Genomic DNA, 20202 nt, shown 5'->3' with positions numbered 1-20202 from the left:
TCACCCTGCCCCCCGCCCACCCCCCCTCCCGCACCTCTTACCAGCAGCCCAGGAGCATTGTCTGGTGACCATGTCCAGGAACACAGGCCGTGGGAACTGAAGCCCACCAGATGATTCCAGGCATGCTGGGCCCCACCCGCCTTGCCAACCAGCCTGCTCCGTTCTGGGTCTTTCCGGCATGTGACTCCCTCGCTGGACATTCAGATCCAAGGCTCTTGTACACTAAACACATTATAGACATCTTACTCCCTTCCCAGAGAACTATTTTCAATACCAAGAGTTTTACAAAATCCAAAATAATTTTATTCACTTTTTCAGATTTTTGCTTCCACGAGGTGTTCAGCAAACATGCTAAGGCGACAGAATGTCTAGTTGGTCACAACATGCAACTCTGACCATTCAGTTGATGACAGCAGCGACCTCGCCCACCTGAGCTACTGGTCCCACAGCACAAAGGGGGTTTGCGGGCACACACGGAACCACACAGCAATCAGCAACCTGAGGTAGGTCTCTTTACAGTACAAAAAACTTCTACACCAGTGTGAGACACTGATTAGCAAGAGCTGCTTAAAGTCGCAGACTTTGGAGAGAGACAGAGACTGTGTGACAACTGCAGGGAGAGAGAAGAACAGACCCACAAACTCCTGAACCCTGTCACTGAACCGTGGAGGCGTGGGACCAGGCAAATGAAAAAGAACCACCGAGAAAAGCAGCAGCGGGCTCCCGGGTTTGGAGCCAGCAGGTGTAGGAGCTGGAGAGCTCTGTGCAGTGGCCAGCATTAGGAACCTGAGGCAGTGGGACACTCTGTGAATAGACTTGATTCTGGTTAAGAAACAACAGCAAAAAAGAGGAAGGCAGGAAAAAAAACTCCCCGTGTCCGAGGAATGTTCTTCTGTGATTCTCATTCCGGACAGAGGGAGTGAAAAGGGGTCTGAGGCTTTACCCCCACTGCTCTCCTGACAGAAACAGTGAATGACGACAGGACAGAAAGCAGGAGCCCTGAGAATTCACGGCGCTCTGCATGGCCTCCAGCGGCCCCTCCATCCCACCTGGGAGTGGCAGCGCGGAAGCGCAGAGGGGGCCGCTGGAGGGTCGCTATTGCCACCCGTCTTCCTTCTGGACGTCCAGAGAACCCGGCACCGTGAAACCACCAGCTGAAGAACAGTATGCTACCCTTCCTACAGTCTAATAGCAAAATCAGATCTCTAGTACAGCAAACTGTACAAAAATGATAGAAAGGAATTTGCACTGTTATCAGCACAGTGCTTATTTTAATATAAAATAAACAGCTTACATTTTCACTGTAAATATAGGCTATGTACAGAATTATATATAGATATAGCTACACGTATAAAGCTTCATTATAGGCCTCTGATACATTTATAATAATGGTTCCCTGAACCTTTTTGAGTGCAATTAAGAACAAAAACTAAATTTTGTTTACATGAATATGGAATAAATACAATAATCAAAATATGACTCTCCCTAAAATTGAAACACATAAGCCAATCCTGAACTGCTGTGCAAAAGATAACACTGGGAAAGGCAAGGTTTCGGCAGGAGGACGCAATGAGGGGCCCGCCCTAGGCAGGAAATGGCAATGCTCCAAGGAAAAGAGACGTGGCAGCAATGGGGAGGAGTTAGCCCTTGACAGCGACCTTGTTCTCCACAGCAGCAAACATGGCATAGAACCGGGAGCTGTCATTGGACAGAAGGACTGATGGGGTGTCGAACTCCACCACCTGCAAAGGAAGGAGACACATCACCTGGGGTCATTCAGAGGACCGCTGCCAGGAAGGGGGCAAACCCCAAGACCCCCTGGGGGCAGAACCACAGTGACACTTCAATGAATCCTGCCATGCCTAAATGGGTTCCACTTTTGGCTTTTTGTTTTTACTAACCAAGGTATAAGTAAAGGTTAGGGACAAAGACATCCAGACCTCCTTCACATTAATCTCGGGTGGGGAATACATTACAGCGCAAATCAACAGCATAGCAGGCAAATCTCCTCTTGTACAAACTGATGCTAACCCATAGGTGGAAAAAGAACAGCTCAAAATACCCAGTTGGCAGAATAAAAAAGGAAGCAAGGGGTTTATCCAGTCAATTATCCATTCCTATGACGGACTTGGGTGTAGCCACTGAAAATTATATTGTAGTAAAAAACTGAATGATATGCTGGCAGAGCCTGCCTTCCACGATAGAGGCAGAAAATGTCACATATTCACTTTCCCGGCTTTTCTTGCTACAGGGCCAAGACATGGGGCATAGCCTTAACCAAGGAGATGTTTCTGAGGTGCTTCTAGGAAAGGCTGTCCTGCCCGATAGATACAGACGTAAAGACAAAGCCTTCCACAGGATTGCCTGTGTGCAGATACGACACTGGGAGCTAGAGGAGACGTTCTGCACCATGAGGGGGAGGGAAGGTAGGCGCTGGCTGGAAGCTGACGGAGAAGCTGATGTTGCTGAGCTGCTGAATAACCAACATCAGGCCTCCTGCCATGGGATGATGAACTCCTACCACCCGAGCCTCTCCCATTCTGGTATTGTGTGTGTCTCCAGCAAAGCACATCCTGTCTGCTGGAGTCTGTGCATGCAGGCATGAAAAATGCTGGCAGGGTGCAAATTAATGTATTAATGATGCTTATCCCTGGGGAGGTAAATGACTTAGTTTTGCTTTTATGCCTTTTTTCGTATTTTTCAGGTTTTCCTAAAATTACAAGGAAATTTTAATGAGCACAAAAATCAAGGGAAGGGATGGATAGAGTCCCTCACTAAGAGCCAGTCAATCCCCATTCCAAAACATTGAGCTACTCATAGAAACAAAGTGGTCTGGATGGGTGTCTCTAAGAAAGAATTTCCCAGAAGGTGTTCTTGGTTCTTGGTCCCATCTACTTTATTTTTTATATTCTATTTAATACCTATGTACAGAGCAGCAGCTCTGCATAATAGAATCTCAGTAAACTTTTAGGATAATGCAAACAAAGATGGTAACAAAAAAAACACTAATGTTAACATAATTTCAATATGAGGAGAAAAATCATTAACCCTATCTATATTCTCTCAAACTCAGCTGTGAAGCCCCTAAATCTGCAGTGTTAGATGTTCTTCTCAGTACTTCTCCACAAACAGAGGGACAGTGTGGTCTGGCAGTATAAAGCTCTGGCTCTGGAGTCGCTGGCCTACCTCGGCTCCAACTCTCCCTTCTTATTGACTAGAGACAGGCTAAGTTCCCTGAGCTGGTCTCCTCTTCTGGAAGGTAGGGTTAAAACATCTGTATCTTTCTCAGTGGCTGTGATGATTAGTTACATATTGAGGGGCAGTATTTAAAGGCTTAGCACAGTGCCTGACATACAATACACATACAATGAAAGTGGCCATTATGGTAGCCATTATTATTAGTAACACAAGACAAGTTACATATTGTAAGTGGCTTGTTCCTGCTGCCAAACCATCAATTTGCTGCCATCCCAGGGGCACACAAAGGAGGTACCCATACAACACAAATCTACTTAACATCTTAAGTGACACACTTAACATCTACCATGTGCAAAGGATGTAGTACAGAGCCCTGCCAGGGACCCAAAGATGAATGAAGTAGGACCCCTGACTCTAGAGCGCTTACAGTCTAATAAGGAAGCTAGAGCATTAGCCAGGCACCATCAGAGGAGGCAGAAGAGCTACACCAGAGGTTCACAGAAAGGTGGCAGAGGCAATCAGGGCTTTAAGCCAGGTCTTTCTTAAGATATAGGCAGGCTATATAGAGACAGATGTGGGGATGTGAGCGAGGGGACAAGAGGAAAAGGTGCTGAAGGCAGAGGGAACCAAGGAGAAAAGACAGAGGAGAACCAGCTTAGGGGATGCAAGACTATTTAGAGCCACCAGCATGTGCAAGACGAGGGTGGGAAATGAAGGCGGCGAGGCTGGGCCAGATTGTGGGAAAGCTTGGAACAGCCAGATAAGAATTTAGCAACATGACATGATTGCAAAGAGCAAACACAAGGTGGCTGGTCTCAATATGTCTCAAGTCTTGCCTACATGAGTGACTTAGTATGAACATGTGTTCTCTGACCTAAGTCAAAGTGTCACTTTTACAAGCAACAAATGAGAACCCAGTAAAGGTGTTCCTACTCAATCTCTTGATTGGGAGGGCTGTATCCCTGTGTAGCCACCAGGTCAGAGCTATCTGAAAGCTAAGAATCGCCCTGAGATGGCAATCAGTCCAGTCCTGCCAAGGGCCAGTTTTCCTCCCAGACAAGGCCACATGCCAGGCAATGGTCCCTCAGGGGCTCAGTACCTGTCCCTGGGCCAGCACCATAATCCTATCGGAGCCTAGGACTGTATGTAGGCGATGGGCAATTGTCAGCATGGTGCAGTCAGCAAATGCTTCTCGAATGGTCTCTTGGATTAGTAAGTCTGTCTCCGTGTCCATGGCGGCTGTGGCTTCATCTAGAATCAAAATCTGCCAGAGGAGAGAGCAGAAAGAGAGATCCAACCAATTCCCTAAGCATTCTACTCAATCCAGGTTTCACTAAAATGTATTTCATTATTTAAATTTTATACCATAATCTGTTTTTCCTAAGTACACACATATGTAAAAGGACCATTTTGCTTAGAACAGAGACAACTTCAAACGCACATGTTTCCCTTCATTTCCACAAATAAGACGAAATGCATGTAATACAGATCTAACAAAATGCTTGCCCGTTTGCTCTGTGACTCTGAACAACATCTTTCTGGATCTTTCTCTTCCAGTTTACAAAACAAGGGGACTGGATTTGAGGGTCTGGATGTCTCTAAGTCTATGGTTTCCAACCGTACCACAACTACTCCCTAGTCAGAAACAAAAGTCACCTTTGGAAATTAAAAGCTCAGGGAAGTCTGAAGGCTTGAAAACACTTGTACACCCAGACCATGTCCAGGTGAATTTAGAAGCATCTCTGGGCACGCTCCTAAAATGCTCCACTGGGCTTCACGCCAAGAACACCTTTGGTTTTCACGTGACAGGGAAAGGCCGTTTTCCCTCCCTGCCGCTCCCCAAACCGCCTACCTTGCAGTGACGGAGCAAGGCTCTTGCGATGCACAGGAGCTGCCGTTCCCCCACCGAGAAGTTTTCCCCGTTCTCCATCACTTCAGATTCAAGTTTCAGAGGTAGCTGAGCAATCTAAGGGGAAAGGAAGTTGAGATTCGAAGGGTCAAGAAGTAAATTTTGGAGGAAAATTAGAAAAATCAGACTAAATTTTGTCAACAATCCAGTGGCAAAAATAAACTATTCTGAAATAGATGAAACAATTATTAGCCATGAATCTGGCTCATCTAGAAAGAAGGTACAGGGGTGACGGTCACATGTATGAGGACCCTCATTTTCTAGGACATTCCATATTTCAGGTAGATTATTCTATTAGCCTCATACCATTAAAAGATTCTAGAAATTCCAGTATTTTCATGTCCCCAAACCCTGTCAGTCGGTGGCCCTAATTTTTGATTCTGAAAATAGAGTCATGCAAGAGGTCGCTCTTTGTGAATTTCAAAGCTATAGGTCCAATTTGGCTTTATAAGCTATTGAGTCTATTCTTCAAATGAAACTGTTTGAGGAAGTGATGAAGGCAGAGCTGATGTAGTTGAATCAGGGCAGGAGATCCAGAGCTTTCCTCGACTCTGGGTCATGAGAGATCCTACTCCAGGTCAAGGGGATCACCTGTGGCCTCGGGAGGGTGCATGCTGAGCTACCTCAAAAGTCTAGGATTCCATATGCATGCTGCATGCTTTCTGCGGACTCGATACCTATTCAGATGCTTCAAAAATGTGTTATACTGTCATGATGAATAAAATAGAAATTAAAAGCATTACAGAATTCTGAGTGGTTGTCATTAATAACTTTTTAAATCAATAGATAGCAAAAGGGCAAGATGACCATGGTCGAGAGATATCAACTCCTATGCCCTTTCCAAAATGCCTGGGAAGCCTTATCTAAAGTGCTCCTTCACAGGATTTCACAGACATCCTGGAAATACAGCAACAGACCAGGCTGGCCAGATGCAGCTGGGCAGGCTGGAGAGAGACCACCACATCACTGGGTTTCCCCCCATGAAATTCCAGCAAAGTGCTTTACTTACACATTCTTTCATGTGTGTCCTTTCTAGGGCATCCCAAATCTGGTCTTCAGTGTACTGGTTGAAGGGATCCAAATTTGATCTAGAAAGAAAAACAGTAGGAATTTCTCAATGATCCAACATGTAAGTCACCATCCTGTAAAGGTTATCTGTCACAGGAATGTATATAAGAACAAGCTGGACCTCTGTCTTCTTCTTCTTAAGTTTATTTATTTTTGAGAGAGAGAGAGAGAAAGACAGACAGACAGACAGACAGATAGAGAGCATGCGGGCAAGCGCCCAAGTAGCAGGAGGGGGAGAGAGAGAGAGAGAGAGAGAGAGAGAGAGAATCCCAAGCAGACTCCACACTGACAGCATGGAGCCAGATGCAGGGATCAATCTCACAGCCCCAGGATACTGACCTGAGCTGAAATCCAGAGTCAGCACTTAACCAACCGAGCCAGGCAGGTGCCCCTTCTCTGTCTTCTTTATACAACTTTATTTGGTCTAACTTTTATTATTTTTATTATGTAAGTAATACAAGTTAGTTACAGAAAACTTAAGAAATAGATACGTGACACATACAACTAATACCAATGACATCTTAATCACTTCTAATCAGACCCCCAGAAACAAAACACTGTTAGCATTTCAACATATACATGTTGAAATACATCTTCTGTGTTCAAACTTAGAAAAACATCCTGCAGTGCCTGGGTGGCTCAGTCGGTTGAGCGTCTGACTTTGGCTTGAGTCATGATCTCATGGTTTGTGGGTTCGAGCCCTGTGTCGGGCTCTGTGCTGACAGCTAGCTCAGAGCCTGAAGCCTGCTTTGGATTCGGTGTCTCCCTCTCTCTCTCTGACCCTCCCCTGCTTGCGTTGTCTTTCTCTGTTTCTCAGAAATAAATTTTTTAAAAAACATCAAAAAAACATCCTGATGCACCAGAGTGAGAGCCTGTCACTGAGCAGGGACTCAAGGGCAGCCGGCTGACCAGGAGGAGGAGCCGATCCAGTAGAGGAGAAAGGAAAGCATGAAGAGCGTGAAGAGCAACTCAAGAGGAAGGAATTTACTGGAACAGAAAACCAGATTGGGGACTATTCCTGCTTACTGTACCAACAGTATCTACCTCAAGAACATCAAGGATGATACCAAAACAATCGGCCTAGACATTTCTGGAAATCTTAAAGACCGGGGAAACAGCTCTTTGTCCTGGAGGACGAGGGCAAAGTGGTGGGGTGGAACAGATAATTGATGGAAATTGGGAGGTTACATTAATCTTGTGGTTCCCTGTCTCCATCTAAACATGACATTTACAGGTCCAGTAACCTGAAGACTACTAGGTATAATCTGCTTTGTTCATAAAATTATACTTGGCATTCAGGAAATAGGAAAGTCTTTGGGAAAACTTCAGCTCCATGTCACACTGGTCTCTACGCCTGGGGTAAGCGATTCCAGGCACACAAATGCAAGCGGGACATTATCCCAGAACCCCACCTGACAGGAAGCACAGCTGGCACCTGCCTTGCTTATTCCTTTGGGCCACTTCTGGACTCTGCTAGGACACTCCAACTGGCTCTGCTCTCTTATGCCTTTTGAACATGTGCACCTCTCTTCATCCTTTTGCTTGAGAGACACTGGTAAAAGCAAGGGCTCAGGGGCAGACTTGCTAACTCCTGCACAGCTTCTGTTCCAACTGTGTGACCCTGACCCAGTTAGCCTAACTTCTCTATGCTTTGGTGCCCTCACACATAAGACAGGGATAAAAAAAGTACTTCCTTTGGTGCACCTGCGTGGCTCAGTCAGTTAAGTGTCCGATTTTGGCTCAGGTCATGATCTCACAGTTCGTAGGTTCGAGCCCTGCCTTGGACTCTGTGGTGACAGCTCAGCCTGGAGCCTGTTTCAGATTTGGTGTTTTCCTCTCTCTCTGTTCCTCCCCTATTCATGCTGTTTCTGTCTCTCAAAAATAAATATTAAAAAATATTTTTTTAAAAAGCACCACCTCATAATGCTGCTGGGACAGCTGCATTTCACATGTAGAAAGTACTTAGAGCAGCCCCTCAGGGCACGGTCAGCACTGTGTACGTGAGAGCTGGTATCAAGATGATGTTATTATTATCATTACCATTACTCCTTGGTTATGACTCCTACTTGTCCTTCAGGTCACAACTTAGACGCAGAAAGTCTCCTGTCCCTTCAAGCCTGATTTAGGTGTCCTCATGCTCACCTTCATTAAGGTACTTGTGTCTCTGTTCATTTGTCTCCATCAGTGGATCAGGATCCTTGTCTGGATCTTATTTATTGTTGAAACCCATGTACATTGTCTACTATTTGTTGTAAGAATAAAGGAACACACATCCTTATTTGACTTCCTTGACATCCTTATTTTTGATACAGAGAGAGACAGAGCAGGAGAGGGGGAGGGGCAGTGAGAGAGGGAGACACAGACGCAGGCTCCAGGTTCTGAGCTTATCAGCACAGAGTCCGATGTGGGGCTTGAACCCATGAACATGAGATCATGACCTGAGCTGAAGCCGGACGCTCAACTGACTGAGCCGCCCAGGCATCTTCCCCACCACTCTGCTTCTTACTCTCTGCATGATCTTAGTCAAGTTATACCTCAGTCTCTTGCTCTATAAAATGGGGACACAGTGACAAGACTCGGTAGGTTGCTATACATATTAGAGATAGTATACATATGATGCCTGGAACAAGGCAGACATTCAATCACTGGCAACTGTTAAAGAGACAAGGTACCTGTGGACACATTAGCTGCATCATTCCAATGCTTGGTAGTGTTCTGATTTATATATTCAATGCATTCTCCAAGTGGACATAATAATCCCAGGATCCGGTATACAGGCTCAGAAAGAGTTCGGATAAAGTCCTAGCTGTGAAAAGTCTGGATGGGGAAGACTAATCTTCTATAGGCTTACCATCTAATATCTATTATCTCTGTGAGCATACCTCTTAAAGACAAAGGTAGTCCAGGGGACCCGGGTGGCTCAGTTGGTTGAGTATCCAATTCTTGATTTGGCCAAAGTCAAGATCTCACTGTTCATGGGTTTGAGCCTCCTTGGGATTCTCTCTCCCCCTCTCTATGCCTCTCCTCTGTATATGCATGTACACATGCACGCGCATGTGCTCTCTCTCTCTCTCAAAATAAATAACTAAAACAATAGCGGAAAAAACTGTACAGTGATGCCTATTGTTATGGGTTGAAGTGTATCCTCTCCAAAAAGACATGAAGTCCTAACCCTCAGTATGTAACCTTATTTGGAAACAGGGTCATTGCAGATATAATTAGTTAAAATGAGGTCACTCTGGAATAGCGAAGTAGAGTGGGTCTTTAATCCAGTAAGACTGGTGTCCTTATGAGAGAGGGTCGTGGGAAGGCAGAACACAACGGTGAAGGGAAGGCCATATGACGATGGAGGCAGAGATTAGAATGATGCACCTATAGGTCAAAGAACACCGAAGATCACTGGCAAACCACTAATGGGTAGAAGAGACAAGGGAAGGATGAGAGGAAGCATAGCATGATCCTGCTGACACCTTGATTTCAGACTTCTAGCCTCTGGAACTGTGAGACAATAAATTCCTGTTGTTTTAGACCACCCAGTTTGTGGCACTTTGTTATGACATCCGTAGGAAACAAATACACCTAGGGAGTTCATCACATACCTCTTATCAGACACAGAGCATGAGCATAGGGATACAGTTACCTTCTCACTGAAGAGCCTGCCCCAGCAGATTCTATGTGGGTGAAGGCTCAGCGGACACATGGGGAAGGCTCAACCCTCTAAGGCTCATCACACCAGCTGACGGAGCTGCTGAAGACTGAGCAATGAGCTCCAGATATATAAGGAATATTTACATACACCAGTAGGTGGTGTACATACACATTAAGGCAGACAGACCAATCTCAACAGGGAGCTCAATCAGGAACAGAAAAAAATGCACTCTCATTAGAGAAGCCAGATGGCCCTGAGTCTGAGCCACAAATGGAAGTGAAAACAAAGTTAAGCCTCGGTAACATCAAAAGTTATAGCTCTGTGGAGGAGAAAAAAAAAGCATCTGAGCACAAAGGCACCTATTTTTAATAGTCAGAACTCCTGGAGTCCTGGGGTATCTGGGTGGCTCTGTGGGTTAAGCGTCTGACTTTGGCTCAGGTCATGATCTTGTGGGTTCAAGACCTGTGTCAGGCTCTGTGCTGCCAGCTTAGAGCCTGCTTCAGATCTGTGTCTCTCTCTCTCTCTGCCCCACTCCTACTAGCACCATCTATCTCTCTCTCAAAAATAAATAAACATTAAAAAAAAAAAAAGAACTCCTAGAGTCCTAATGTTGCCAGAAGTGCATTTTCATCATTGGTCTTTCGTGTTTTATTTTTAGCAGTATTCTAAGCTTGCCTGTTGGCCACAGCTAAATGAGCCAAGAATATCTCCAAGAGTGTGAGAGGATATAGGAGTCCCTTCCACCTCCATATGTGGGAAGACACTGCTACACCCTACTGTCCTGCCATGGCGGGGGCGGGATGAGGGGGGCGGGGGGAGTGCCTCCTGAGCAGCCTCAGAGCTCAGGGCAGGGGACTCAGGGCCTGCAGACCTTCTGCTATCAGGAAGCTAAAGGAGAGCTTGAGATAGTTATTCAGCAATATGGACTGGCTTGGGTCTTTAGTTGTTAAGAATAAAATTAGATAGAAAAAAAGATCAGAAGTGGAAAAAGAGATATGGGTAAAGGAGAGTAAATGAAAAAGACTCAAGAGAATAGCAGAGAGTGTATGATATTTTTTTCAAGATAAGGGAGGCCTGTACAGATTTGGAAGCAGATGAGATTCTGAAGATGCTGGAAAAGAAAGGTAACTAAAAGTAAGGCCCCTGAGGAAGCAGGCCTGGTTTTTGGGAAGACAGAATACCTCCCAAGGTCACGATTATTAGCGGATGTTGTGATAACTTCAGGAGGCGATACCGTGAGTGTGGTACGTAAGAGCCCCGACAGCCCAGGCGCAGCTTCCTACCTTTGGGCAAATTATTTAACTTTTCTGGGCTTCAGGTTTTTCATCTATAAAATCGGCATAATAATAGTACCTACCTCATGGAGTTTTGAGTATTTGATCAATTAACACAATTAAAATGAGGGGCACCTGGGTGGCTCAGTCAGTTAAGTGTCCGACTTTGGCTCAGGTCATGATCTCGTGGTTTGCAAGTCCGAGCCCCGCATCAGGCTCTGTGCTGACCACTGGGGGCCTGGAGCCTGCTTCAGGTTCCTGGTCTCCTTCTCTCTCTGCCCCTCCCTCACTTGGGCTCTGTCTCTGTCTCTCAAAAACAGTCTTTCTCTCTCTCTCTCAAAAATAAACATTTAAAAAAATTCGAAATGCTTTGAACAACATCTGCCACATATGTTCTGCTGTTCTTTAAGAGCAGCAGTGTCTGGCATAAAATAACCTTTTTGCTTTTTTTTAAAAAGGTAATTTTTTAAGAGCCAATTTACGTTCATAGCAAAACTGAGAAGAATGTAAAGATTTCCCACATAACCCCTCTCTCCAAGATGACTTCGGCAAAAGCTAGATAACATCTAGTGTTCTTGATACAGTTATTCTAGACTTAACATTACTTCCTGATATTGAGGCCAAGGAGCTTTGGGGAAATCTCAAGTTCCACAGGGATTATCAAAAGAAAAAAATAAATTTTATTTATTTATTAAGATTTTTAAAAATGTTTTATTTATTTTTGATAGAGAGAGAGAGAGAGACAGAGCATGAGAGGGGGAGGGGCAGAGAGAGAAGGAGACACAGAACCAGAAGCAGGCTCCAGGCTCTGAGCTAGCTGTCAGCACAGAGCCTGACGCGGGGCTCGAACCCAGGAACGTGAGATCTGACCTGAGCCGAAGTTGGAGGCTTAACCAACTGAGCCACCCAGGCGCCCCAAAAATAAAATTTAAAAACTAAGGAAAGAGACACCCTTTCTTAAAATTTATTTCATTTTTTTTTAATTTGAGAGAGAGAGAAAGAGAGAGAGAGTCTTAAGCAGACTCCATGCTCAGCACAGAACCTGATGTGAGGCTCCATCCCATGACCCTGGGACTATGATGTGAGCTGAAATCAAGAGTCAGCTGCCCAATCGACGGAGCCAATCAGGCGCCCCAGGCTTTTTAATAGTCTCAGAAAAGCAAAAGAACACCAAAACCTGAATGTTCTTTGGGATCTGTACAAGACCCAAGAAGATCAAAGGAAGAATATAGTAGGCCTATGATTTAATTTCACCTCAGCATCTACTACTGACTTAAAAAGCCAAAATTACAGCTGGCAGAAAATGAAACCTTATAGATTTCCAAATAGCACTGTGAGCTCAATAACTAAAAAACCCAGGGCAGTAGCACACCAGCATAACCTTGTCCAGCACGCAGCAACACGTCTCTGGAGCCGACAACAAAGGGCCCCAACACGCACAAAAGCTGCACGTCTGTGATGGGTTACAAACACCACCTGCCACGCCAGCCGGTCAGTTCTTAACAATTAATCCTAGTACATGTGCTGCCAAAGCTAGCACTTACCCATCAACTCTAGAAGCCCCTGATGCACAGCCCCAAATGAAGAAATTTAGAGATAATAAGTGAGGCATGTTGGTGGCAGTGAATTTAACAGAGTCCAGTTTAACACACTTTGTTTCTTAATTCTTTTCCAAGTGATGATTAAACAAATGGTTCTTTTTTCCTGAGCAAAAAATTGTAAGGTCAAGTATATTCTCAAAGGCATTCCTGTGGCATCTAAAAACAGATTTATGGGAAGCAAGAGCAGATTTGGCAACAACTCTCAATTTTTTAGTTTTAGACCTGAGTCTCCAATAAATTCTAATTCTCTTCTGACCTTTGTTTGACTTTGTTATCTCAGCACCTAAACGGGAATGACTGATCCATTCTATGCTGCCCAAATTATTGTTGGTTAGAGAAAATGCCAAAATAAACCCCCCAAGAGTGTTGACCCTACATGAGTATAGGTGAAAATTCATTTAATCTACCAAACCTCCTTGAATCAGTGAGTTCAGGTGTCATTTCTGAAGAAAGGCAGGAGACCTAATTTTTAAACAAATGTTTGTTTGTTTATTTATTTATTTAGAGTGAGAGAGCATGCACACACACCTGGGAGAGGGGCAGAGAGAGAGAGAGAGGGAGAGAGAGATAGAATCCCAAGCAGGTTCTGCACTGTCAGCACAAAGCCTGATGGAAGGCTTGATCCCATGAACTGTGAGATCATGACTGAAATCAAAAATATGATGCTTAATTGACTGAGCCACCCAGGTGCCCCAGGAGGGGCCCTAATGATAAATCTGTGGTCATTTGAAATCAAGTTGGTACCAATTTTTTTTGAAGGCCACTAAAAATGAAAGAAATGGCAATACTACTTTTAGAGTGATTTAAAAAAGAAAAAAGAAGTCCAATCTAGCTCAACTATATAGTTACAGATATTTTTAGTTCAAAGGAGAGGCAACTTGAATAGAAACGAACATGAATTATGGAAAGCCATTATTTCCAGGAGGCAAAAGCTTAAAGCTAAGGATAAGGGTAGGATAAGTTATAAGGAAAGATAATGGGATTAAATATTATTTCCTTCTTCGTTACTATTTAAGAAAAGGGATTTTATCTTAGACATCCTGTCAGATTTCAGAGAGAGGCATCATTCCAGGGACAGAATCAAAGGTGGGGGAAAATACTGGAAAATGAAAAAACCTGAGGAATAATAATGCCTGAAAACCATCATGAGAAGTGCAACTTGGAGCACACCTAGGAGAGATGACACTACGGAGTGGGAGGAAGATGCAGGATGATGAGGCTGACGAGCTGCTACGGTTCATTTGCCGGGCTCAGTGCTTGTATAATTTATATGAACTCCTTCGATCTTCACAATGACAGTTCTTAATAATATCTCCATTTGGGGTGCCTGGGTGGCTCAATCAGTTAAGCAACGACTCTTGATTTTGGCTCTGGCCATGATATTATGGCTGGTGAGACTGAGCCCCACACTGGGCTCCGTGCTGAGCGTGAAGCCTGCTGGGATTCTTTGTCTCTCCCTCTCAATGCCCCTCCCCACCACACGTGCATGCTCTCGCTCCCTCTTAAAAAATAAATAAATGAACAACAAAAAAAATTTTTTAATCTCCATTTTACAGATGAGGAAATAAGCTTAGGGGTGCTCAGGTAACTTAGTCTGAAGTCACAGAGCACAGATCTGAGCCCAGATCTCACTGACTTCTTCCCCACCATGCTGCGAGGCCCCTGGGTCCCATTACGTTAATAAGGTGGCTTGCACAGGGGAGCTGCCCCTTCCTTCTGCAGTAAGAAGCCCAGGGGGCTCTACCAGGCCCAGCTGGCCTCAACATGCAGCACGAAGCACATGGGCGCTCAGGTCCTCACCTGACAGTGCCACTGAACAGCACTGGCTCTTGAGGAATAATGGAGAGCTTGCTTCGGAGGTCAGCAAGGCCAATATCACTGATTCTCACTCCATCAATCTTGATGCAGCCTCCAGATAACTCCACCAGACGGAAGAGGGCCATCCCCAGAGAGGACTTCCCTAAGGAGTCGAAAGACATGCAGAGAAGTAGCTCAATTAGCAAATTCTGTGAAGACAAAACTGATTTATTCTCAGGGCAAAATCCTCTATATTTCTAGTTCTATTCAATCACTATTTCATCTGATTAGCTAAGATAATGTAAAAATGATAGCCAGAGAGGCGCCTGGGTGGTTGTTGCCTAAGCAACTGACTTCTGCTCACGTCATGATCTCATGGTTGGTGAGTTCGAGCCCCACATCGGGCTCTGTGGTTGACAACTCAGAGGGTAGACCCTGCTTCAGATTCTGTGTTTTCCTCTTGCTCCATGCCTCGCCTGCTTATGCTGTCTCTCACTCTCTTTCAAAAATAAACATTAAAAAAAAGGAAAGAAAGAAAGAAAGAAAATGATAGAAACAGAAAAAAAAAGCGCTTTCCTGAGCTACCAAGCATATACATTTAAATCACACAGCTTCAGGAGCGCTTGGATGGCTCAAATGGCTAATCATCTCACTTTGGCTCAGGTCATGAGCTCACAGTTTGTGAGTTTGAGCCTCACATTGGGCTCTGTGCTGACAGCTTGGAGCCTAGAGCTGCTTCAGATTCTGTGTTTCCCTCTCTCTCTCTGCCCCTCCCCCACTCATGCTCTGTCTCTCTCTCTCTCTAATAAACAAACATCAAATAAATAAATAAATAAATAAATCACATAGCATCAGCCTGAGAAGGAGTTTGAGGAACTACCATAATTTCATGAGAGTAAATTGGAAAAATGCCTGCTTTTCACCTTCACAGGCTTTAAGGCATCTTAGGCAAAATGAGGAGAAGAGAGATTTTACAACAAGGAGCTAGGGGGACAAACTAGAGGACAAGGTGTTTTCTCTCTCTTCTGTCCCCTTATCATAGCTAAGAGAGAAACAAGACAAGGCCTTCTACCACCGCTACAGCAGCTGGGAGCGGAAGAAGTTCTAGGGCAAACACATAGGAAAGGGGGTTTCAGATTGAGTAGGTGGCTGTCGATGACTCCACCTAGATGAGGAACTATGGTAGGAAAGCAGGTCTGAGAGAGAAACTGATGAGATCAGAACAGCTTTTCTCAATTGAATCATTTTAAAAGTCATATAAGTAAGTAATCCAAAGAGATAAAGACAATCTCCTGTAACCTCACTACCGTTATTTTTTAAAAAATTTTTAATATTTACTTATTTTTGAGAGAGACAGAGAGAGAGAGAATGAGTATGGGAGCAGGGGAGGGGGGGCAGAGAGAAAGGAGACACAGAATCTGAAGCAGGCTTCAGGCTCTGAGTTGTCAGCGCAGAGCCTGATGTGGGGCTTGAATTCACGAGCCATGAGATCATGATCTGAGCTGAAGTCGGACACTTAACCAACTGAGCCACCCAGGCACTCCTCACTACTGTTACTTTTGATATGTTTCCTTTCAGTCTTTTTCTGAGAATTGAGATCACACTAGAGATACAATAGTATAATTGCCTTTTCCCACTTATTATGTAACAAGCACTCAACCATTTTGGGACGCCTCGGTGGCTCAGTTGGTTAAGCGTCCGACTTCGGCTGAGGTCATGGTCTCACAGTTTGAGTTTGAGCCCCAAGTCGGACTCTGTGCTCACAGCTCAGAGCCTGGAGCCTGCTTTGCATTCTGTCTCCCTTTCTCTCTCTGCCCCTCCCCTGCTCATGCTCTTTGTCTCTCTCTCTCTCTCTCTCAAAAATAACTAAACATTAAAAAACTAATTCTTAAAAAAAAAGCATATAAACATTTTAAGAGCTATCTCCATAGTTCCCCCAACTCCCCCAAAACTTAGACATAGTCAGGTCTGCCTTTCCGTAACTCAGACCTGTGCTTTAGATTCAGGACCACAGGTTTTTACCTTTTCAGTGACTTTCCTTAGCCAGATGCCTGGTTCTCGACCCTGCCCCCTGCCCTCCCTTACTCTTTTTCTGCGTTGATGTTCTGAAAGGCCTCTCGTGAGAGCTTCATGACTTTGTCTATTCAGCAGTCACTGAGGGCTTCATGACTTTGTCTATTCAGCAGTCACTGAGGGCACAAATATCCTGCCTTACCCCCAGTGTCTGTAGCCACATCTGCACTGTCAGGATTTGTCCCCTGGGCAGACCCATGATAAATAACTAATGGGGACCCTGAGAAATGTCCACCTTCCTAAAGCAGCAATCCTCGCATCCACCTACTAGAAACAAGCTGGGAAACTGAGTCCACAGAGCCAGGACTCTTAATGAGGCCTTCTCCTCCAGCAAGTGAATGGCTTTATTCAGAACTGGGGGAGGGAGAGTTTGGTTAGTGGCTCTGTACTCTCATACAAGGAAGGCAGGGAGGCTCTCCCTCAGTGTCAAGGCAGTGCTTTGTTTTAAGATCTAAACTAAGGAAGGAATTATCCTCAAATAAATAGATCCAGTTTGTTCCACTTTAACAAAAGATGCTACCTGGACTGGAAAGTCCTACAGTTCTCTGAATCCAGACCACCTTTGCACTGATGGAATGTGCTAGTAAAAGAGACCATGAAGTTCTTATAGTGATGTCCTTGACTACAGCCATGACAGAGTCAGGGTCTAAGAGTCTTTGAAGAAACTTGGTAGGATTAGAGTCTAGACTTTTCAAGTCAGGCTATTTATAATTATTTTATTTTTTCTTATTTTTCTTCTGTCACTACCTATGGCTTAATAAAGTCTCAATGAATACTTCAGTCTGTCTTCCCTGTGTTAAAGGGAATCCCAGGAGGGGACAGCAGTTACAGCTTTCAGGAGAGCTGAGTACCCCTGGAAGCCAGTGTAGCAGACGGAATTTGAGGGAAGAAAGTATAGGAAGAGCTTTGGGACAGCCACCCTCCTTGGCTGGACCTCCTCCTGCCAGTGTAAAAAACCTATGGACAGTGGATTGTTCTGACATGAAATAATCCCTTCAAGCAGGAAGCAGGAAATGACTCCCCCCCCCCCTTCTTAGCAGATTAGTTAAAGTAAACTGGCCAGAAAAGATACAAGACTTTTTTTGTTTTGTTTTAAATGGAAAGAAACAGACCTAGAAGAGTTCTGATGCCAAGAAGTATGGAGCCCCAAAAGCTAATGAGAACTGAACAAAAGAGACTTCTTAAACCAGGTAAACCAGTTAGTAAAACAAGACTCAATGTTTTGAAATGTTATTCAGGAAGGAAAGAAAAAGAAATGAATTACTCAATTCTTGATCCTGGAAACCTAAAGGGCATATAAATGATACTAAGTGCAAAGCAAAATGCCTAAACGAAGGCCAATTCTCAATTTCTTTGCAATTAATGTCAGATTAAGAAAATAAATTCTGTCTTCAAAGGAACGTTTAGAGCTGTGTTATGGGGCGCCTGGATGGCTCAGTGGGTTGAGCGTCTGACTTTGGCTCAGGTCATAACCTCGCAGTCAGAGGGTTCGAGCACCGTGTCAGGCTCTGTGCTGACAGCTCAGAGCCTGGAGCCTGATTCAGATTCTGTGTCTCTTCTCTCTCTCTGCCCCTCCCCCATTCATGCTCGGTCTCTCTCGAAAATAAACATTAAAAAAAACTTTTTTTAAAGAGCTGTGTTAGCTTCTAATAAATATAAGGCAACACTGGCAATCTGTCACAGACAACTTAAATTTTTTGTGTATTTTGACCTCATAGAAATAAGGATGTTCACTTCAGTACTATTTATAATAGTAAAAAATTGACAACCACCTCCATTCCTCACAACTGCGGAATGGTTAAATATAAATTATGGTACGTCCATAAAATAGAATTTTATATCATGCTGCACAGAATTCATGTCATAGGCTATTAATTGACCTAGAGAAATAGCTGATAGATCTAAACGCAGGTCATAAGATGGTGTGTATAGAACGTCCCTATTTTTGTAAACATATTTGTTGACAGAGAAAGCCTGACAAGGTACCCACCAAAATATTAATAGTAATTATCACTGGGTGTGGAGTTATGGGTGCTTTTCCCCCTTTTGTACTTTGCTATCTGCTCCAAGTGTTCTGCATTGAGAATGTGTACGTTTATGATTAGAAAAAGCACTAAGTATTACAAAAGCAGGGTTGAGAATGTACTTAGAAAACTGGCTTCAGAGAGACCCCCTCCTCATTACTCATCTAATACAGAATGTGTTTGAAGGGATGAGAGGGATAGTCAATAAATAGCAGCAAATCATGGGCCTGAAACTTAGAGAGGTTCAAAGGTTTCTCCAGAGGCCTTTGCATTCCTACCTGATCCAGTCCGCCCCACAATGCCAATCTTCTCCTTAGGTTTGATGGTGAAGGATACCTTCTTCAGAACCAGAGGGAGATTTTCTTGGTACCTCATCTCTGCATTCTCAAAGGTCACCTCTCCTTCCTGGGGCCAATCAGGGGAGGGAGCCTTGTTCTTAATTCTGGCAGGTGCTTCCAAAGAGAGAGTCTGAGGAGACAGAAGGGGCTGGATCAGACTGACCAGATTCTGTGGGGGCTGCAAGGTTTTCAAAGAGAAGTAAAATCAGGACAACCATAGCAGCCACACAGAGGCAGCTGCTACCCTGTCCCCTTCCTATGTAAGGCAGTAAATGCTTATTACCACTAAATCAGATGGCGCACAATGGCTACTAACTTTCCACTTAGCAGTTTACAGTGGCTACCAAGCAGCATCTTGGGGAGGGCGGCGGCTTTCAAATTGTTTTCCATCTTATGGAATTTCTCCACAAAACCAACTTGTAGGCCAATTGTGGAGCATCAGGCCTTCCATGGCTCTTCAAACACAGCTGTTTTGATTGGAATTCTTTGCAAATATTTGGCTCAGGTCATGATCTAACGGTTTGTGGGTTGGGGCCCAACATCGGGCTTTGTGCTGACAGCTCAGGGCCTAGAGCTGCTTTGGATTCTGGGTCTCCCTCCCTCTCTCTGCCCCTCCCCTGCCATACTCTGTCTCTCTCAGTCTCTCAAAAATAAATAAACTTTTAAAAAAATTTTTAAAAAATTCTACTTGAAACAAGATTCCACCATTTGAAAGCCAATGGCCTAAACTCAAAGGAAGGAAACTACTGAATACTTGATCAGATCCTGGCATTCTGAAGTACTGGTCAGCCCAGGAGACATGAGCTGCAATCCCGATTTGCCACCAATAGCTGTGTGACCCGGATATATCACTCCTTCACTCTAGGTCTTAGTTTCTCATCTGCAAATCATGGGAACTGGATTAGAGAATCGTGGAAATCCATCAGTTTTTAAATGCTGTGTTCAATGTAACTGCTTGGGTGATCTTTCTTCCCAACAGTCCCACCTTGCAATGTTCGGAAATTCTCTGGCGACTAGTCATGGAGCTTTCCAGCCTCATGGGGAAGTGAGGGCCAAGGGCTGTGGTGCTCTGGGCAGCAGTGGGGGTGGGGGGAGTGGGTGGAGACTGAAGTCTCAAACTCCAAGCTGGAAGGACTCCATGCTGGGACAGGCATCCAGGTTTGGGGCTGGCAGTGGAGTCAGTCCTCAGAAACAGGACTGGTTTGTGCAGGGTCCACTCTAGTACGGCTGACCATCACCCTGACCTCTCCGGCAAGAGACTCACCCACAGC

General features: G+C 44.6%; 1 protein-coding gene across 3 annotated transcripts in view; it reads right to left on the bottom strand.

Moving 5' to 3' along the window:
- Positions 1-280: 280 nt before the first annotated feature.
- The window catches only part of ABCC5 (ATP binding cassette subfamily C member 5), an 89223-nt gene continuing 69301 nt past the window's right edge, over positions 281-20202 (bottom strand). For all 3 annotated transcript variants that reach the window (XM_029939782.1, XM_029939784.1, XM_029939785.1), the window contains 6 exons: positions 18872-19061; positions 14500-14659; positions 6117-6195; positions 5051-5164; positions 4298-4462; positions 281-1742 (listed from right to left, as the gene is read on the bottom strand). In XM_029939782.1, coding sequence (XP_029795642.1) covers positions 1641-1742; positions 4298-4462; positions 5051-5164; positions 6117-6195; positions 14500-14659; positions 18872-19061 — 810 coding nt within the window. In that variant the 3' untranslated portion in view covers positions 281-1640. The remainder of the gene's footprint in view (positions 1743-4297; positions 4463-5050; positions 5165-6116; positions 6196-14499; positions 14660-18871; positions 19062-20202) is intronic.

Source organism: Suricata suricatta, chromosome 5 (genome assembly GCF_006229205.1).
Source record: "Suricata suricatta isolate VVHF042 chromosome 5, meerkat_22Aug2017_6uvM2_HiC, whole genome shotgun sequence".
NCBI lineage: Eukaryota > Metazoa > Chordata > Mammalia > Carnivora > Herpestidae > Suricata > Suricata suricatta.
This window is presented reverse-complemented; position numbering and strand designations above follow the sequence as displayed.